This window comes from Rattus norvegicus, chromosome X (assembly GCF_021556685.1).
Source record: "Rattus norvegicus strain SHRSP/BbbUtx chromosome X, alternate assembly SHRSP_T2T, whole genome shotgun sequence".
NCBI classification, from domain to species: domain Eukaryota; kingdom Metazoa; phylum Chordata; class Mammalia; order Rodentia; family Muridae; genus Rattus; species Rattus norvegicus.
Genome location: NC_141554.1, coordinates 66670277 through 66688673, shown reverse-complemented (window position 1 = coordinate 66688673; position 18397 = coordinate 66670277). Strand labels below are relative to the sequence as shown.

The 18397-nt window shown below is 45.8% G+C and overlaps 1 protein-coding gene across 2 annotated transcripts in view; it reads right to left on the bottom strand.

The window, feature by feature from the left end:
* Supt20hl1 (Supt20h like 1) overlaps positions 1–18191 on the bottom strand; it is a 50468-nt gene extending 32277 nt beyond the window's left edge. The window contains 2 exon segments of one of the 2 annotated variants that reach the window (NM_001037211.1): positions 16733–17800; positions 18105–18191. In NM_001037211.1, the coding sequence (NP_001032288.1) occupies positions 16733–17776 (1044 nt within the window). In that variant the 5' untranslated portion in view covers positions 17777–17800; positions 18105–18191. 2 annotated transcript variants of the gene reach the window in all.
* Positions 18192–18397: the final 206 nt, after the last annotated feature.

Genomic DNA, 18397 nt, shown 5'->3' with positions numbered 1-18397 from the left:
CTGTGAAACACAAGATTGCAAACTATCTGTGTCCTGACGACATGGAACCCAGGACATACTAACACTTTCTTAAAGTTTCCTCTGAATTCCTTCACATCCGCCTATCCAGCTCTAATCCTGATTCCCTCTTATATTGGAGGAAACATCTCCCGGGACCCCTGAAGCAATGATTTGCTGGCAATGTTTAGCAACACAAAGCTAATTTGGTATGGTCTACAGGTGAGTTCCTTGTGAGTTTCTGCCCACGCCTCTTTGTTGCCAGCTACTTAGCATCAGAATTGTGAAAGAAAACTGAATAGGCACTGGTTTCAAACCTTGGCATTTTCTTCTTTTCTTTTCTTTTTTTTTTTTTTTTTGGTTCTTTTTTTCAGAGCTGGGGACCGAACCCAGGGCCTTGTGCTTCCTAGGCAAGCGCTCTACCACTGAGCTAAATCCCCAACCCCATTTTCTTCTTTTCTTTCTCCTGTCTCAAACATAGTCTCATACCCCACATCCCTCTTTTTAAAATGGCCGCTATTTTATGGGAAACTGTTTAGCAAGTTACAGTTTGTGGAAATTAAACAGAATATAACACTGTGCTGAGCAATGTCAGTGTAACTAGGGCCTCCTCGGTCATTAGATGCTATGGGTTTATGATTGATATAGCTTGATGACAGGAGAGGGTACATCAGGCTCCGTTTGAATAGGGACTAAGGGAACCTGACTGCCAGGGCAGGAGCTTGGGACTAAGGTGAAATTAAGTTAGCCACTAGTGTAAAAATTTAATGTAGTGCTAAATGTTTTTTAAAACCCTTAAAGGCAAAAATATCATCAGTTACCAGTATTTTGAAAAATTGTTTGAGCAAAAGAATCTGAGATGAATGCAAATTTTTTTCTTTTTTCTTTTCTTTTTCTTTTTTTTTCGGAGCTGGGAACCAAACCCAGGGCCTTGCGCTTGCTAAGCAAGCGCTCTACCACTGAGCTAAATCCCCAACCCCGCAAATTTTTTTAAAAAACAAAGAAAGCCAAGTTGTGTGGCTCCTAGAAGGCAGAAGCAGACAGATTTGGAGGCCAGCCTGATCTACACAGTGATTTCTAGGCCAGCCAGGACTACATAGTGATTTCCATATTCAGACCCTGCAGCAAATAACCCATATATATTTTAAAAGATTTATGTTGGGCTGGAGAGATGGCTTGGGGGTTGAGAGCACTGACTGCTTTTCCATAGGATCTGGGTTCAATTCCCAGCATCGACATGTCAGCTCATCACTGTTTGTAACTCCAAGATCTGACACCTTCACAGAGACATGGATGCAGGCAAAACACCCATGCACATAAAAATAAATACATAAATAAACAAGTAAATAAATAACCATTTATGTCTACAGTTGTATAACCCTTGAGAGTGAGTATCTTACCTACCGTCATCCTAGTCCCATCTCTAGAAGGACAATGGCTAGCCATATGGGGCTATTGGTTTTCTCACTAGTCTAGATTTCGGCCTCATTGGGAATTACTAATCCCAAATGGAGAAGGAGTTCAAGTACACTTTGGTCAAGGGATGCTTGACTGGAAGGAAAATGCTTTTCATGATTTGTGGTTCGATATTAAGTGGAGCTGAAATTTCAGGGCTTGGATCTGGCTCAAGGAGATAACATGATAATATGTGACTACGCTACTGTCCCTAAAGAGCTATTCTCTGGAGGTAACAGAGTTGGGTGACTCTTAGAGAGTAATCTTAGGGTTTCAAGTGGACAGATACTTGTGAACCAGAAATAACACAGGACATTGCTATTCCAATCTGGGTGACTAGAGCATCCCTGCCATGGAAAGAACCAAGACTGAAGATGTGTTACTTGTATGAAAAACATGTGAGACAAACTAGAACCCCCAAGAAGGCAGAAGGCAGAAGGCAGAAGGCAGGCATGTGGAAATCGTATTTTGGTATATTCTACTGGGAATGGAGTCATCTAGAGAGATGTATTTCTCTCTCCTTTTCTTTATTGGATAGATTATGTATTTACATTTCAAATGTTATCACCTTTCCAGGTTCCCCCCTCTCCCATTCTCCCCTCCCTCCCCTGCCTCCACAAAGGTGCTCCCCCCACCCAGCCACTCCCACCACAACACCCTGGCATTCCCCTACACAGGACCAAGGGCCTCCTCTCCTACTGATGCCAGACAATGCCATCCTCTGCTACATATGTGGTTGGAGCCATTTGGTTGGTGGTTTAGTCCTTGGGAGCTCTGGGAGGTCTGGTTGGTTGATATTGTTGTTCTTCCTCTGGGGTTGCAAATCTCCTTCAGCTCCTTCAGTCCTCTCCCTAACTCCTCTGTTGGGGTCCCTGTGCTCAACCCAGTGGTTGGCTGCAAACATCCTCATCTGTATCAGAAAGGCTCTGGCAGAGCCCCTCAGGAGACACCCATATCAGGCTCCTGTCAGCAAGCACTTCTTGGCATCAGCAATAGTGACTGGGTTTGGTGACTACATATGGAATGGATCCCCAGGTGAGGCAGTCTCTGGATGGCCTTTCCTTTAGTCTTTCTGTTGTTGTTTTTTGAGACAGGGTTTCTTTGTATAGCCCTAGCTGTCCTACTTGTTCTGTAGACCAGACTGGCCTCAAACTCAGAGAACCACCCACTTCTGTCTCTGGAGTGCTGGGACTAAAGGCGTGCACCCCCACCACCGGGCTGAGATGTAGTTTTCTGATAGTTTTAAGCACTATCAGAAGAACTAGGCTAGGTGGTCTATGTAAAAATCAGGTTCTCAGCATAAATGGAAGGAAAAGATCGTGTTTCTAGAAAAAATATTTTTTAAAGAAATGTAAAAGTAATGTTTACTCTCCTGCATTAATTGTCATCTCTGAGGCTTACTGCCTCTACCTGCTAATCTAGGCCTAGTCCTGGAAGCTTCTAGCCTCCACACATTCTTATCTGGGCCTAAGCTCACCCCTTTCTCCTTTCTGAACTCTGGCTGGCTGCTTCAACTCAGCTGCTCTGGCTCAAACTCCTCCCCATGCACACTGATTCAGTCTGGCTTCTCTGAGCTTCTCCTGGGTTGCTCTGCTTGGTCTCTAGCTATCTGTTCTCATCTTCTAGCTCTTTCTCATTCTCAGGCTCACTCTGTTTTCACTTGTGTCTAGCTTGTTCTCTGTCTCTCTGTCTCTGTCTCTGTCTCTGTCTCTGTCTGTCTCTGTCTCTGTCTCTCTCTCTCTCTGAAGCCTCTCTTTCTATAATTGTCCTGGTAAAGTTGTCTTCTCTCTCCCTCTCCCTCTCTCCCTCTCCCTCTTCCTCTTTCCCCCTTCCCCCTTCCCCCTTCTCCCGCCCTCCCTTAAGTAGCTTCTCTTTCCTCTGTTTTCTCTTGAGTGGTGTGTGCTAAGGGCACAGCTATACCACAACTAGAAAAAGCTTTTTTCAGTAATTAACACAACTTCAGGGTTCACAGTGTGATCAAATATTCCAAAACAGAGAAATAACATAACGGTTGTAGAGAAGCTTTTAAAGTCTTAGTAATATTTTTTCTTTCATCTTTTTGTGGCTCTAGGAACTGAACCTAGGACCTTATGCATGTGAGGCGAGTGTGTCACTGAGATTTATCTACAGTGTTCTTAGTGTTCTGTGATTTTTTTTCTTTTTCTCTTTTTTTCAGAGCTGGGGACCGAACCCAGGGCCTTGCGCTTGCTAGGCAAGTGCTCTACCACTGAGCTAAATCCCCAACCCCGTTCTGTGATGTTTTTATTAGCAAAATATCACATCCCCGAATTGTCTATGTAGGATCTGAAACCCTAAACTGCTTTTAGCTTACTTAATCCATGTCTTAGTTACTGTTCTACTGATGTGACAAGACATCATGACCAAGGCAACTGAACCCAAAATATATGACACTTTTATCAGGATTAAGATATGAACTCAGAGCTGGTCATGGTGACAGGCACACCTGTAATCTTGGCACGAGGATCAAGGATATAAGTTCAGCTTGGGAAAATAGTGAGATCTTGTTTCCAAGAAAGAAAGAAAGGAAAAAGGAAGGAGGGAAAGAAATACAGATAGATAGACCTGGACTATAAGCCTCAGGATTCAATCCCTGATACTGAAATAAATAATAAGCAAATATTTTTTTTATTAACTTGAGTATTTCTTATATACATTTCGAGTGTTATTCCCTTTCCCGGTTTCCGGGCAAACATCTCCCTAATCCCTCCCCCTCCCATTCTTTATGGGTGTTCCCCTCCCCATCCTCCCCCCATTACTGCCCTCCCCCCAACAATCTAGTTCACTGGGGGTTCAGTCTTAGCAGGACCAAAGGCTTCCCCTTCCACTGGTGCTCTTACTAGGATATTCATTGCTACCTATGAGGTCAGAGTCCAGGGTCAGTCCATGTATAGTCTTTAGGTAGTGGCTTAGTCCCTGGAAGCTCTGGTTGCTTGGCATTGTTGTACATACGGGGTCTTGAGCCCCTTCAAGCTCTTCCAGTTCTTTCTCTGATTCCTTCAACGGGGGTCCTATTCTCAGTTCAGTGGTTTGCTGCTGGCATTCGCCTCTGTACTATAAGCAAATAATTAATAAAAGTAATTAAGTGCTTGGTTTTCCTAATGATGTTCTTAGTAGAAACATTGGGCTAAGTTCTGTTGAGGGTAAAATGTCTACATAGTGAGGCCTAAAACAGGAAGCATTCTGAATTAAATACTTAAGCAGACAAATGGTGGCTGGTTGATTCCAGTGGCCAGCCAAGACAGAATTCATGAGACAAGTGGCTAATATAGAGCTTCCTGTGTTAACAGAGATATTTTATAGCTGTGCTATTAAAAAGAGTAGCCATTAGCAGCACGAGGCTCCTGAGCACTGAAATGTGGCTAGTGTAATTTAATTTTTAATCCTAATTAAAAATTTTGGTTTTGGGTATTGGAGATTGATGTTCCATATATTGAAAATCAGTGTTAATACTTTTTAGGCGAGGTCCTAGAAAGTATACACATGAGACACAGGAAAGGATGGCTAAAGAGAAGGAGACACAAACTGCACCACTAGTTTTAGGTGACAGGTACATGAGACACAGCCTCAGCCTTTAAGCAATTTAAATTTAATGTGAAAAATCTCATGTCACTCCTAGCTATCAGTGCAACAGTGTAGTTAGTACTGTCCAGATCTCGGCTGGGAGCAGGCCGGTGGAGGGGAGAATAGAGTAAAGCTGCCGAGGGCCAGACCTCATCCTACTGGGGCAGGCATGGGATTCTGAATTCTTTGTCACTTGCCAGATTTTCCAGAGCAGTGCCTCTCAGACTCCATGAAGGGGTCTTGTCAAAGTGCTCATTCCAACTTAGAGGTTCTGGGGTATCGGAAGATAGCTTGCAAGTCTGTCTCTCTCTGTCTCTTCTCTCTTCCTTCTTTCCCCTTCCCTAAACAGGATGGTCTTGAACTCACTATAAAGCCAGAAAGACTTTGAATTTCTGATATTCCTTTATCGACCTCCCAAGGGCCAGGATTATAGGCATATATTATCCTAGCCTGTTTCTTTTTTCTAATTTTAAAATTTGAAAAAAATTTTTTTTTGTTTGAGACATAGTTCTGTCGATCCTGGAACTCATTATGTAGGCCAGATCTCAAATACCTGCCTCTGGCTCCCGAGGGCTAGGTTTAAAGGCATCTGTCACCACACCTGGCACCACTGCACCTTGTTAATGTACTGCTGAGTGAACTCAGGGCTTTCTGCATGTTAGAGAAGCGGTCTACCAACTGAGTGGCCTCCCTGGCCTGAAAGCTTTCATATCTCTCTCTCTCTCTCTCTCTCTCTCTCTCTCTCTCTCTCTCTCTCTCTCTCTCTCTCTCTCTCTCTCTCCTCCCCCCGCCCCCCAATCAGTGTTTTACCTGCATGCCTGATACTCATGGAGGTCAGAAGAAGATGTTAGTTCTGTGGAACTGGAGTTGTGGGAGGAAATAAGCCACCATGTGGGTGTTGGAAACTTTGTAAGAGCAACAAGTGCTCTTAACTGCTGAGCTGTATCTCCAGCTTGGAAGCCTGAATTTCTTTAAAAAAAAAAAAAAGTATTCACACAGAGTGCGGATGGGTGTTTTGTCTGCATGTATGTCTGTGTAGCTTCTGTGTGTGATGCCTGTGGAGGCCAGAAATATGTGTGTTGGTTCTTCCGGGTCTGAAGTTACAAACACTTGTGAGCTGCCATGTGGGTACTGGGAATTGAACTCTGGTCCTCTGCGAGAGCCACCAATACTCCCCCCCCTTTTTTTTTAAATATTTAATCTCTTTTTACAGTCTAGTTGTTATCCCCCTCCCGTTCTGTCCTCTGACAGTTCCTTATCCCATTCTTCCTCGCCCCACCAACAAGAGGATTTCCTCCTCCCCCAACCCCACCAGGCCTCCGCATTCCCTGGGGCCTCAAGTTAGGTGCATCTTCTCTCACTGAGGGCAGACAGGCATTCCTCTGCTGTATTATGTGTTGGGGCTTCAGAATAGCTAGTGTATGCTGACTGGTTGAATTAGGGAAAGGCCGGAAGAAGCTGAGGAGGAGGTCGATCCCACAGGAAGACCAGCAGTCTCAACTGACTTGGACCCCCGAGATCTCTCAGACACTAAGCCATCAATACTTTTAACCTTTGAACCATCTCTCCATTCCCCAGGAGAGGGCCAGCATTTTTAATGAGCTCCCAGAGATGGCAGTGCTGATCATCTTAGGACCACACTTGGTACATGGTGCTTTATTTGGGTTGTATTACTTTTCTTTTTTGGCCAAGAGAATTCGTGAGTGACATGAATGCTGTTAGCTACTTTCAAATATCTTACTCAATAAAATAGTACAATTAACCAGGAAAGGTTGCTGGGGGCATCAACCTTATCGTTAATCTTGTTTCATTTCAAATGAGGACAGCTGCATTTTAGCCTCTAGCTCCAATTCCTTTCATACCCTTTAATTAAAAGCATCAGGAAAACCTGGAACAGGGAGGGACAGAAACTTAAGAGACATTGAAATCACCATGCATTTTGTTAGGCGCAATTTTTCTTTCAGAAAAAAATGCTGCCTGTTTCAGAAAACAAGTCATGCATTCGGACGTGCATGTGGTGTGGACGTGCGCGCGCAGTGTGGACGTGCGTGCGTAAGGGGTGGTGCAGACGTGCGTGCGTAAGCGCTTCCGGTGCAGACGTGTGTGCGTAAGCGCTTCCGGTGCAGATGTGCGTGCACGTGGACGTGCATGTGTGCGTGAGGTGTGGTGCTGACGTGCGTGTGTGCGTGTGCGTGTGTGTGTGTGTGTGTGTGTGTGTGTGTGTGTGTGCGCGCGCGCACGCGCACTCGAGCGCCTGCGCCTGCGTGCAGTGTGGACAAGTGTGTGGTGGGGATGTGCGTGCGTGCGTGCGTGCGTGCGTGTGTGTGTGTGGTGCGGATGTGCGTACGTGCGTGCATCTTTTAGTGGGTGAGGGAAAAGTCAGTATATAAAGTCACAGAACAGGGACTTGCATTTGCCAATATTAAACAGTTGTAATTCCTGTAGATATTAGGGAGATTCTCCAAAATTATCATCACAATTTTACAGTAAGAACAGATTCTTGATTGGGCCATAGAAAGGACTTGTGTCGGGTAGGAATTGTCTTAAGATAGGCAGACATTTTAAGCCTGAGAATGTTAAATGGATCTCTTAATGGGAAATAATGGGCACACTCTTGTTATTTCCACATTCTAGTGTGTTCCACAATGTCACCCATACATTGGGCAGCTGTTCTTTTCTTAACCACACTCCAAGCCTACAAAATTCCCATTTAGAAAAAAGAATCCCATTCAGCACTGTGCATCTCAATTACAATCTGTTTCAAATTGCAGATGTTGGAGAACAGCAAAAGCCCACTGCAGCAAAACTCCCCACAAGCAAGAGAATCATTACCTAGGGCCTGTCCTTTCTGACCAGAGCTGGGCCGGATTGGGAACTCAGTATGAGCTCTGTTGCTGGTGGGGTGGGGTAAGCGGAGGTGTCTTTTGTGGGTATGAGAATTTTATGACCATTTCCAGCTCTTTTTATATTTTTCACATGTATGTGGTCTGCATGTGTATGTGTGTAAGTTTGCGCATTCACATGTGTTACACAGGTATGTGGAGACCGGAGGTTGAGTATTATCCTCGGTCTCTCTTCCAAACCTCATTCATCGAGGCAGGGTCTCTCAATCAAACCCAAAGCTTTTTGGTATGGCTAGCCAGCTACTTTGTTCTGACAGTCTGGTTTTGTAGGAATTGCAGGTGGGCTGCCACACCCACCTGCATGTATCTGGGTTTGGGTTCTGTGGATCTTTTGATCTCTGGTCCTCAGGTTTGCAAAGCAAGTGTTTTAACCATGGGAGTTTCTCCACCTCCCGCCCCTCCCCCATCCGTCTATTTGTCACTCTTTTTTCCAGCATATATTCTTCCTGACCTGTAAAAGTGGACATTTTCAAAGACTAGATCCCAGATTTTCTTCTTTATAATTTCTATATAGTTAGCTATGTTATTAAAGGCACGTTTATGATAAAATCCTTTCTTTAAACTGTGCCTCTCTGACAATCATTTGAGCTGTTGGGGAATCAAAATTCATGTGAGCTAGTCAGGTGCCCTTTTATTTTCGTTTTTATCTTATAATTTTTAAAGGCAAGATTGCACATAGCACAGATAGGCCTTGAACTCCTGATCCTCCAGCCTCCAATATTGGGATTATAGACCTGTGCTACCACACTTGGTCCCCTCTATCATTGTTTTGCATGTATGTACTGGTATGTGTGCTTATGTGCACATATGCATGTGGAGGCCAGGGCATGAGTTTAATTAAGTGCCATTCCTCTAGAGCAGTAGTGTTCAGCCTTCCTACTGCTGCTGATCCTTTAATACAGTTCCTCATGTTGTGCTGACCCCCAACCACAAAATTATTTTCTTTGCTACTGTTATGAATTATAATGTAAATATTTTTGGAGATAAGAGGCTTCCCAAGAGTCAGAACGCATGACTCAAGTTTGAGAACTGCTGCTGAAGAGACATCTATTTCACTTTTTGACAAGATCTCTCACTGGCCCAGAGCTTTCCAAGTAGGCTTGACTGGCTGGCCATGGAGCCCCAGGGGTGTTCATGTCTTTACCTCCACAGTGCCAGGATCAGCAGTGTATATCAAGAAGCCTGTTTTTGTATTTGTTTTTTTAAATGTGGATTCTGGGGACTGAACTCAGGTTCTAATGTCTGCAAGGCAAGCACATTACCATGTGAGCTGTCTCCCCAGACCCCCCTGATATTTTTGCTTGGCTTTTAGCACTAGAAATCTTACTCAGGGATTCATACAAGTTAAGGGAGTGCTCTGCCCCAGTCCCTCCATCATTCTTTTGAAAAATTATATTTTAATATTCCTTAGTTTTCTCTCTCTCCCCCCTTTCCCCCTCTCTCTGTGTATCTGTATGTAGGTGCATGTGTTGGGGGTGACCACAGAATCCAGAAGACAAATATTCTTGTTCCCTGTGTATGAATGTTTGCCTATATCATGTATGTATGTATGTATGTATGTATGTATGTATGTATGTATGTATGTACACCATATACCTATCTGGTTCCAAAGTAGACCTGAAGGAAATACCAGCACTGAGCTATCTCTAGGCCTCTAAACCCACTTTCTTAGATGTTTGCATAGTGGAAAGCCTTAGGAGATAGAGGATATGCTCTTATAGGCAAAAACACTTCTCTCAAGAGCAGGATGGGCCATTTTGCAATTTTTTAAAACTCCACCGTTTCCTGGGACTAGAGGGACAGTCCAGTGGTTAAAAGAACTTGCTGCTTTTGAAGAGGGCCTGGGGTTCAGTTCCCAGCACCCACATAGGGGCTCCCAATTATCCACAACTTTCGTTCCAAGGGATCGATCGGATGCTACCTTCTAACCTCTGCAGGCACACATGTGGTACAGATATGCATGCCAGCAGATGCTCAAACATGCAAAACAAATAAATCTGAAAAATAATGAAACATTGCTATTGCCTATGCTTGTTTTCCTCAGCTGTGACACATTTTCACTACATGTACAACACTTACCTGGGTCCATGTTGCCTTCATGGGACTTAAGGGAGAAAGGAATGAATGCAAACCTGTATCTCATGCTGCTTACCACATTGTACTTAATAAAGTCCTTTGTATTGACTAGATATTCCTGTGTTTTCTTCTAGCATCCATGAAATGATAGCAGGCTAACTTGTCTTACGAACAGGATAAAAATCTTAAGGACCTTCATAGATCTGTTTTATGGAGCAGTGTTGGGACTGGGCTTCACTTTGTAGCCCAGGCCCAGCCTTGAACTACAGACAATCAATCCTCCTACCTCACACCTCAGACTCCTGAAACGTTGGAGTTTTAGTGTTCCATTTTTATTGATAGGTGCTTCCATTGATGCACAAGAAACTCAAAATAATAAAATTGATGTTATAAAGGATGTACCAATAGATTTGCTTACATTTGCGACATTAAGTCACACAGGTAGACTTCAGCTAAAGGAACACAAAAGACCCTAAAGAAAAAAGTAGTTTACTAACCGTGCCTGTTATAATCAAAATTTATGGTGCCAAAATGGAAATGTTGATTCACCAGGACTGACCAGCCATTAGGCCTATCCCCAAAGAACATGCCACTAACAGGCAACTCAAGAGGGCAGAGCAAGGTGATAACCATCATTAAGATTTGGTCTGCCACTAATACCTTATACTCTCACCAGGAAATGCAAGAATCTATAGGTGAGCAGGACGAGCTCCAGTAACAACTATTTGAAAAGAACAGCTCTTATGTACTTGAAGTCATTCTGGCAATAGCTTTGCTGTGTAAATCTGCCCAAGTGGCTAGTCTGCCATTAGTGAGGCAGTGAGATGGCATGGGAAAGAATGCAAATCTGGGCTCTGGGCCTTCTTAGCTGGGTAACTCTGAGCACATGATTTAGGCCGCCACCTTGCTTCCTTTAAAACAACAACAGCAACAAACCCCACCTGTATGGGGTTCTTCTTTCTTTTTTATTAATCATTTTATTCATTTACATTTCAAATGATAATCGCTCTTCCTGGTTACCCCTCTAACCCCCCATTCCATCCCCTTTCCCCCATTCCTTTTGCCTCTGTGAGGGTGCTCTCCTTTCAAGGACTAGATGAAAAAAAATCATAAACAGAACTGTACCTTTCACATACTGAGAATGGGCAAAGGGTGTATGTATTCTATATTTTATGGCCTAGGTGTTTCAAGCAGTTGAGTATATTTTCTTTCAGATGATATATGAACATCCTGGATATGAAGGACTATTGTATTCAATTTTACCAAAAATGGATATTTATTTTAAACACCACTACAGGACTGGTAAGGTGGCTCAGCACTAAACTTGGTTTAGTTGCTGTTAAACTTGGTGATCTGAGTTCGACCTTTGGGACACGAAGGTGGGGGGATAAAACTTGACTCCCATATGTTGTCCTCTGACTGATCCATGTTCAGTGTGGCTGGTATACATGCACATGCATGAGTCTGTGTGTGCACGTGTGCGCACACGCATGCATACACACACTATAATTAAAAAAACACTATTAACAATAAGATCTCAACTCTATACAAAAAACTATAGGTATTTAAGGAATGCTGACAGTGAGGGAAATAGTCTTCCCTGGGGAAGAGCACACTAATTAGTGACCCATGAGCAAATGGTCAGCCCCAAAAACATACATACAAGTGTCATTTAGGGATATATATGCATATACACACATGTACTAATGATTAATGAAAAAGGAGGCCACGAATTTGAAAGAACGCAAGGAGGGGTATATGGAGCAGGGGCTAAGTGGGGGAAAGGCAAGGGGAAATGATAAAATTGTATTATAACCTCAAAATAAAAAGACTGCAAAAACCATTGTGTTCCTTACCAGTAAGACTCATCTTTCTCTAACCAACAGGATGGTCTGGTGGCATTTCAGTGATGCCTGTTTCATTCAACAAAGACAAAGATTGCTGTCAGTTGGGGGATGAGAAATATGGGAACAGGACCCTGGATAGAGTCAAACTGTCACCACAATGGAGACCACTGGAGGGGAAATAAACAGATGCCACTAAACGGTAACTGGAAACAAAGGTGAATTTATTTGTCTGTCTGAAAAGGAAGGGTACATCACTGGAGCCAACCATTCTGCTTATTGTACCTGAATGGACCACTTACAGAGCTAAAGGAGGAAGGACAGCAAAACTGGCAGCGCACTGAGGTCAGATCTGCTTGACTCTGAAGGCTGAGCTTAAGTTCTTTGCAACTGCTCACTGGACCAGTTCACTGCTTCCAAGGACAGGCACCTGCTCCCAGCAATGTCCAGGATGCTCCCGCCAGCTTGATCTCTCTCTGGTGGCCAATGTGACCAGCGTGCTCGAAGGTGGTCAGATCTTTGTTGAAGAGCACAGGCAGGACCTCAGTAAGGGTTTATGCTGGTGACGATCACAGTCACCTGTCCCTTTGCTAACCTCTTTCAGAACTGACAGACCAAGTTTCCATTTCTTCTTAGAGAAAAAGGCAAACAAACATACACGTGCACTTGCTTACAGAGGCAAATTTCATGTAGGCAGGTTATCCTTCAGAGTTACAAAAGAACAAGACCCAAGCAGTAAAATAGCGCCTGTCCATGACTGAGGCAGCACCACCACCCACAACAGCCAAAAGGCAGCAACAGCCCAGACATGGAGAAACAGATCAGGCCATATACAGACAAGGGACTGAGGATGGAAGTTCTACACAGTACAGCATGAATGAACATTAAGCCCTTCCAGGCAAAAAGGCAGACACAAAAGGTACAAAGTTGTATATCTAAAACACTGTAAAATTCAACTAATATATATATATATATAAACACTGGGAATAATTCAATTCATAGGGACACAAAGCAAATCGGTGGTTGCCAGTGGCTGGCGGAGGGGGAAGGGGGGAGGGGACGGGGGAGGGGAGGATGGCTTCCTGCTTAGTGCTTAATGGGTCCAGGACTTCTTTGAAGTGCCGAGCATGTTTTGGAAACACACAGAGGGCTGGCTGCACAGCATTGCCAATGTCACGAATGCTAAGGAACTGCACCTTCATGTGGACAGATGTTTGTTACAGAACTGATAAACCTCAACCCTCTAAGGGCAGAGCAGCCCAGTCCACTGAAACAAGGACACTGAGATGGGGTGAGCAGGCAGGGAGTGTGGAACAATTGATGAGGAGTAAACGGGGTGGGGATGGGGGCAGAAGAGGAGGACGGCCCACTTAACAGCCTCAGACAGCTGTGGGCACTGAAGAACCAGTCTGCAAGACCAAGTTCTAAGTGCTTGCTTATATCCTCTGTGCCATTGACCTAGAATGTTCTAAAACATGTAAGTGGCTTCACAAGGAGAGCCACAGCGAGCCAGCCCAGATGGCCTTTTCCAGGCCAGTGGTAGGGCCTGGAGGGGAGCTGGGGTCTGCCAGAGCACTGGCTGCAGGGCAAACCTTCCGAGGGCTGGGATGCTCATCAGACAAGGCTGCCATGGGCTCCCTTGCACAGGACTGCAGGCCTCGGCTGTCCTCAATTTCAGTGTGACAACCCTAATCGGGCCAGGTGGTGGTTCACACCTTTACCATCAGCACTCCGGAGACAGAGGCAGGTGGACATCTGTGAGTTTTGGGCCACCCTGGTCTACACAGTGAGTTCATGACAACCAGAGCTACCTAGAAAAACCCTGTCTCCAAAAGTTAAAAAAAAAGTCATTAAGGATATACTCGGGTTGGGGATTTAGCTCAGTGGTAGAGCGCTTGCCTAGCAAGCGCAAGGCCCTGGGTTCGGTCCCCAGCTCCGAAAAGAAAAAAAGAAAAAAAAGAAAAAAGAAAGGATATACTCCTCCTTCAAAAAACTGTTAAAACAGCAAAATGCATGTTTGTTAAATCACCATTTACAAATAAGCCTTAATTTATTAACTTAAAAATCAAAAGATATACTGAGTTTATTTTATGTGCTTTGGAGTTTGTCTGTGGGTATGTGCACCATATGGGTACCTGGTGCCCACACAAATCAAAAGAAGGTGTCAGATCCCCTCAAAATGTATTTAAAAGATGTTTGGGGTGTTTGGTGGGCCTCCTGTTCTTCTATCACTGGATTCACCAGGTGGGTGATGAAAATTAAACCTGGTTCCTGTACAAGAGCCACAAATGCTCTTAACCACTAAGCTATATCTGCAGTTCCTATTTTATTTTTAAATTATATGTGTGTGGGAGGGGTGCATGCATGTCAGTCCTCAAAGAGGCCAGACACATGTCAGATTTTCTGGAGCTGGATTTACAGACAGGCTGCGAGCAAGCTGCCTGACATGGGTGCTAGGAACCAAACTCCAGTCCTTGAAAGAGCAAGTGCTCTTAAGTGCTGGGCCATTTAGTCAGCCTCATATTACTGCAGTTTTAATATTTATCTAATGACAATCTGGAAGGGTCTAAACATTGGGACACAACAATAAACAGGGCTATATTGAAAGCAATTTCTATGTAAAACTTGGGTATTGTAGGGTTTTATTTTTGCATTTTAAACTGTAATATTCAAACTGCCAGTGATGAAGTAAAAACTGAGAACTGATTTAGCTCAATGTTGGTGCATTTTAAAGAGAATTAGGACTTAGGATTTTGGGGTGTTTGGTGGGCCTCCTGTTCTTCTATCACTGGGTTCACCAGCTGCATGCCCACAGTCAGAGCACTGAGTGCCTGGTCTGCCCACAGTTATTATGCGTGGTATGATTCTCAGCTGCACATTCTGACTCTGAGTCTGCCTCGGCTGTACTAGGGTAGTAGAGAGCGCCAAGTTCTGTGAATGAGCATTCTGCCTTCGAGTCTGCTGGGTGGAGCCTACCTGACACACCACAGATGTCTGGATTGGTTGAACCCCTCTGGCCCCACCAGTGTTAAGGAGACCAGTTTGCGCAGTACTAAGGCGACTAGTTTGCTGAGTTGGCAAGGACAACTGCTGATTATTAGACCCTTGAGAGGAAGCTGGTGGCACTGGCTGTGGGGGGACAGAAACCCTGGGTGTCTGCGGCTGTTTTGGAATCAATACATATATCTGCTGTGGCTGTCCCTGGGATGACTTCTGAGGCTCTGGGCGCAAAATGATAGAGCCTGGGGGAAGCTTTACAGTTAAGGGACTTGCCGTATTATTTATAATCAGTTGCATAGGTGACTTCACGGGACGCTGTGCTGGCTTAGGTGGCTGCTGTCTGGTTGGTAGAAGGCTATTTTGAGTGATTCCTTCAGCAGCCGGGACACTAGTGGGGCAGCCTATGACCTGGGCTGAATTACCCACCAAACTAGGTTTTTTTATAGACTTTACCAAATTGATCACATTTGTGCTAGTGGTGCAGGTAGGGTGCTGGACTTTTGGCTTGTTTTCTGATGACCTAGCATTAGATTGGAGAGCTGGAGGAAGGGTGCTAACTCTGCTCATGCCCACAATGGTTTGATGAACCACGGTGGTTTTCTTAGGAGCAGGTGGTGCCCCTTCACCACAGCTGACATTTGAGGAGCCCTGTTTAGAGACATGGGTAAGCGCAAGTGGTGGAGGAATTCTGCTTCCCTGCTCTAACACTGAGGATGACGTCAGACCCATTTTGGGCTTTGGCACCAGACCAGTTGCAGGCTTTGGCACCAGACCGGTCGCGGGCTTTGGCACCAGACCGGTCGCGGGCTTTGACACCAGACCGGTCGCGGGCTTTGACACCAGACCGGTCGCGGGCTTTGGCACCAGACCGGTCGCGGGCTTTGACACCAGACCGGTCGCGGGCTTTGACACCAGACCGGTCGCGGGCTTTGGCACCAGACCGGTCGCGGGCTTTGACACCAGACCGGTCGCGGGCTTTGACACCAGACCGGTCGCGGGCTTTGACACCAGACCGGTCGCGGGCTTTGACACCAGACCGGTCGCGGGCTTTGACACCAGACCGGTCGCGGGCTTTGGCACCAGACCGGTCTCGGGCTTTGACACCAGACCGGTCTCGGGCTTTGACACCAGACCGGTCTCGGGCTTTGACACCAGACCGGTCGCGGGCTTTGACACCAGACCGGTCGCGGGCTTTGACACCAGACCGGTCTCGGGCTTTGACACCAGACCGGTCGCGGGCTTTGACACCAGACCGGTCGCGGGCTTTGACACCAGACCGGTCGCGGGCTTTGACACCAGACCGGTCTCGGGCTTTGACACCAGACCGGTCGCGGGCTTTGACACCAGACCGGTCGCGGGCTTTGACACCAGACCGGTCGCGGGCTTTGACACCAGACCGGTCGCGGGCTTTGACACCAGACCGGTCTCGGGCTTTGGCACCAGACCGGTCTCGGGCTTTGGCACCAGACCGGTCGCGGGCTTTGACACCAGACCGGTCGCGGGCTTTGACACCAGACCGGTCTCGGGCTTTGGCACCAGACCGGTCGCGGGCTTTGCCTCCAGGGAGGGCTGAGGAAGACAGACTGAGCTACTAGACCCCTGTGTCATATTGGCTGAACACCTATCTTCGCTCTGGAAAGACCCTTGGCACACATCCACTGTCTCACTAGGCTCAGTGTCTACTTTAGCCATGAAATCATCTGAATAATCATCCAGGGACATGTGAGGGAAATACATGTGGCTATCAATTCTGTCCTCTGGAAGTGGCCCTATGTCAGCAGAGAAAAGTGGATCATTAAGGGACTTCATGATACTTGGATTCATTTCCCATAGCTGACTGTCATCCTCATAATCAAACATAAAGCCATATTTTACCTCAGGAACTTCCAGGACACTTGGTTCTTCATCATCAAAGAGCAGAGATGGCACCTCGTTCATATATGTCTCCGCTTCCATCTCGGAAGGCATGGTCAGTTCACTGGGTCCCTGCAGCCAGGCATCCATTTCAGTAGTCATCAAGTCATATGGGTCATCGGGCCCTATTTTTGCTTGTTTTTTGATAGGAGTCATTGTTGAAGTAAGGTCAGGGGGACATGTACACTCAGATGACACCTCCTCTTGATCCAGAGAAGAGGCTGCACGCCTCTTGAAGCATTGTCTCATAGAGTCAGTCATCTTCTGCTCATTAAACAGCAGTCTGTTGGCTGTGCAGGCAACAGCAACAGAGGGATCCAGACACAGTGGCTCTGCTGTAGCTAAAATCAGTTGACTCTCAAGCTCAAGTTTTTCTTCCTCAGTCCACTGACGGTTATCACTTGTAATGGACTCTACATCACTTACTAGACTCTGCATCGTGGGACGTAAGAGAATGTGTCGAGTTTGGTAAGCAGGAGTCGAGGAAGCAGAGGACACATCAGATGACACAGCAGGCTCTTCACCAATCTCCCCAGGGGGTTGGGTGTCACTGCATTGTCTGTAGTCTCTGATTTCTGCTATGACACACCCATGGTGAAAAACATTCACAGGAGACTTTTCCAGGACATCAATCAGAAAAGAAGGTAACTCTTCAGCATCCAAGTATTCAAGCAATTTCTCTATTTCATAAGGCAACTTAAAAGTCTCTGAAAATGACCCACTTTTGTCCTTCAGCATGAGAGAATAGCCTTGATTTTCTGGGTACAGATTGACCACTAAACATGGCAACGCCTCTCTCCTCATAAGCTTCTCTAGCAAGTTGACATTGCTTTGAAGGCCCCCTGCCTCTGCCTCTCTTTCACATTCTTCAACATAAATGTCATACAGTTTTTCATGAAGAGACTTTTCCCCACTGGACGTGAGTCTTGAAGGAGGGGGCTGCTGCCGGACAGATTCAATAATATCATCCGCCCACTCAAAAGCCTCCTGTAAATTTCGTTCCATCGTACGCAATAAAAGAATCAGGACCTTTAAAGAAAAACAAAACGTGTTGGCGGAGAGAGGCCGAAATCATGGCAGTTCTAGTAACTGTCCTACAAAACTCTACAACTCTGCAGGGGAGCATACACCTGAATTTAATATGGACCCCAAGAAACCCACCTCCCCACTGGTGAGGCGGACGCCTCCAATTCCTGCACTGTACTTTTGGCGCTCAGCCGCCGCCAAAGCCCGTCTGGGCTGCACCGAGAGACCTCGACTTAACAGAAAAGACGAGTCAAAGCGAACCGAAAACTACCTCAAAATGTTTGCAAGTTTCTGAAAACACCCATACCTTCGGAGGTCACTGCCCGTGTGCAGGCCGGTAGCCCTCTGCGCTGGAAGTGGACACGCAGGGTTGTGGAGCTGCCGTGCTTGCGCGCGTCGTCCTCCGTACGCCACTCCTCCAGGCCTCATGCTCCTTAAGCCTTCTGGGTAGGAGGGTCCTTGCTCAAACTTCCTTTCCAGCGGTGTCCCCACTTCCGCTGGAGAAGGCGGGAAGACGTTGTGGGCGGTTCCTTGCTGTCCATCTAACTTGTAAGGCGATCAGGCGGAAGCTTGCGCAAGCAGTACTTTTTTATTACAGTT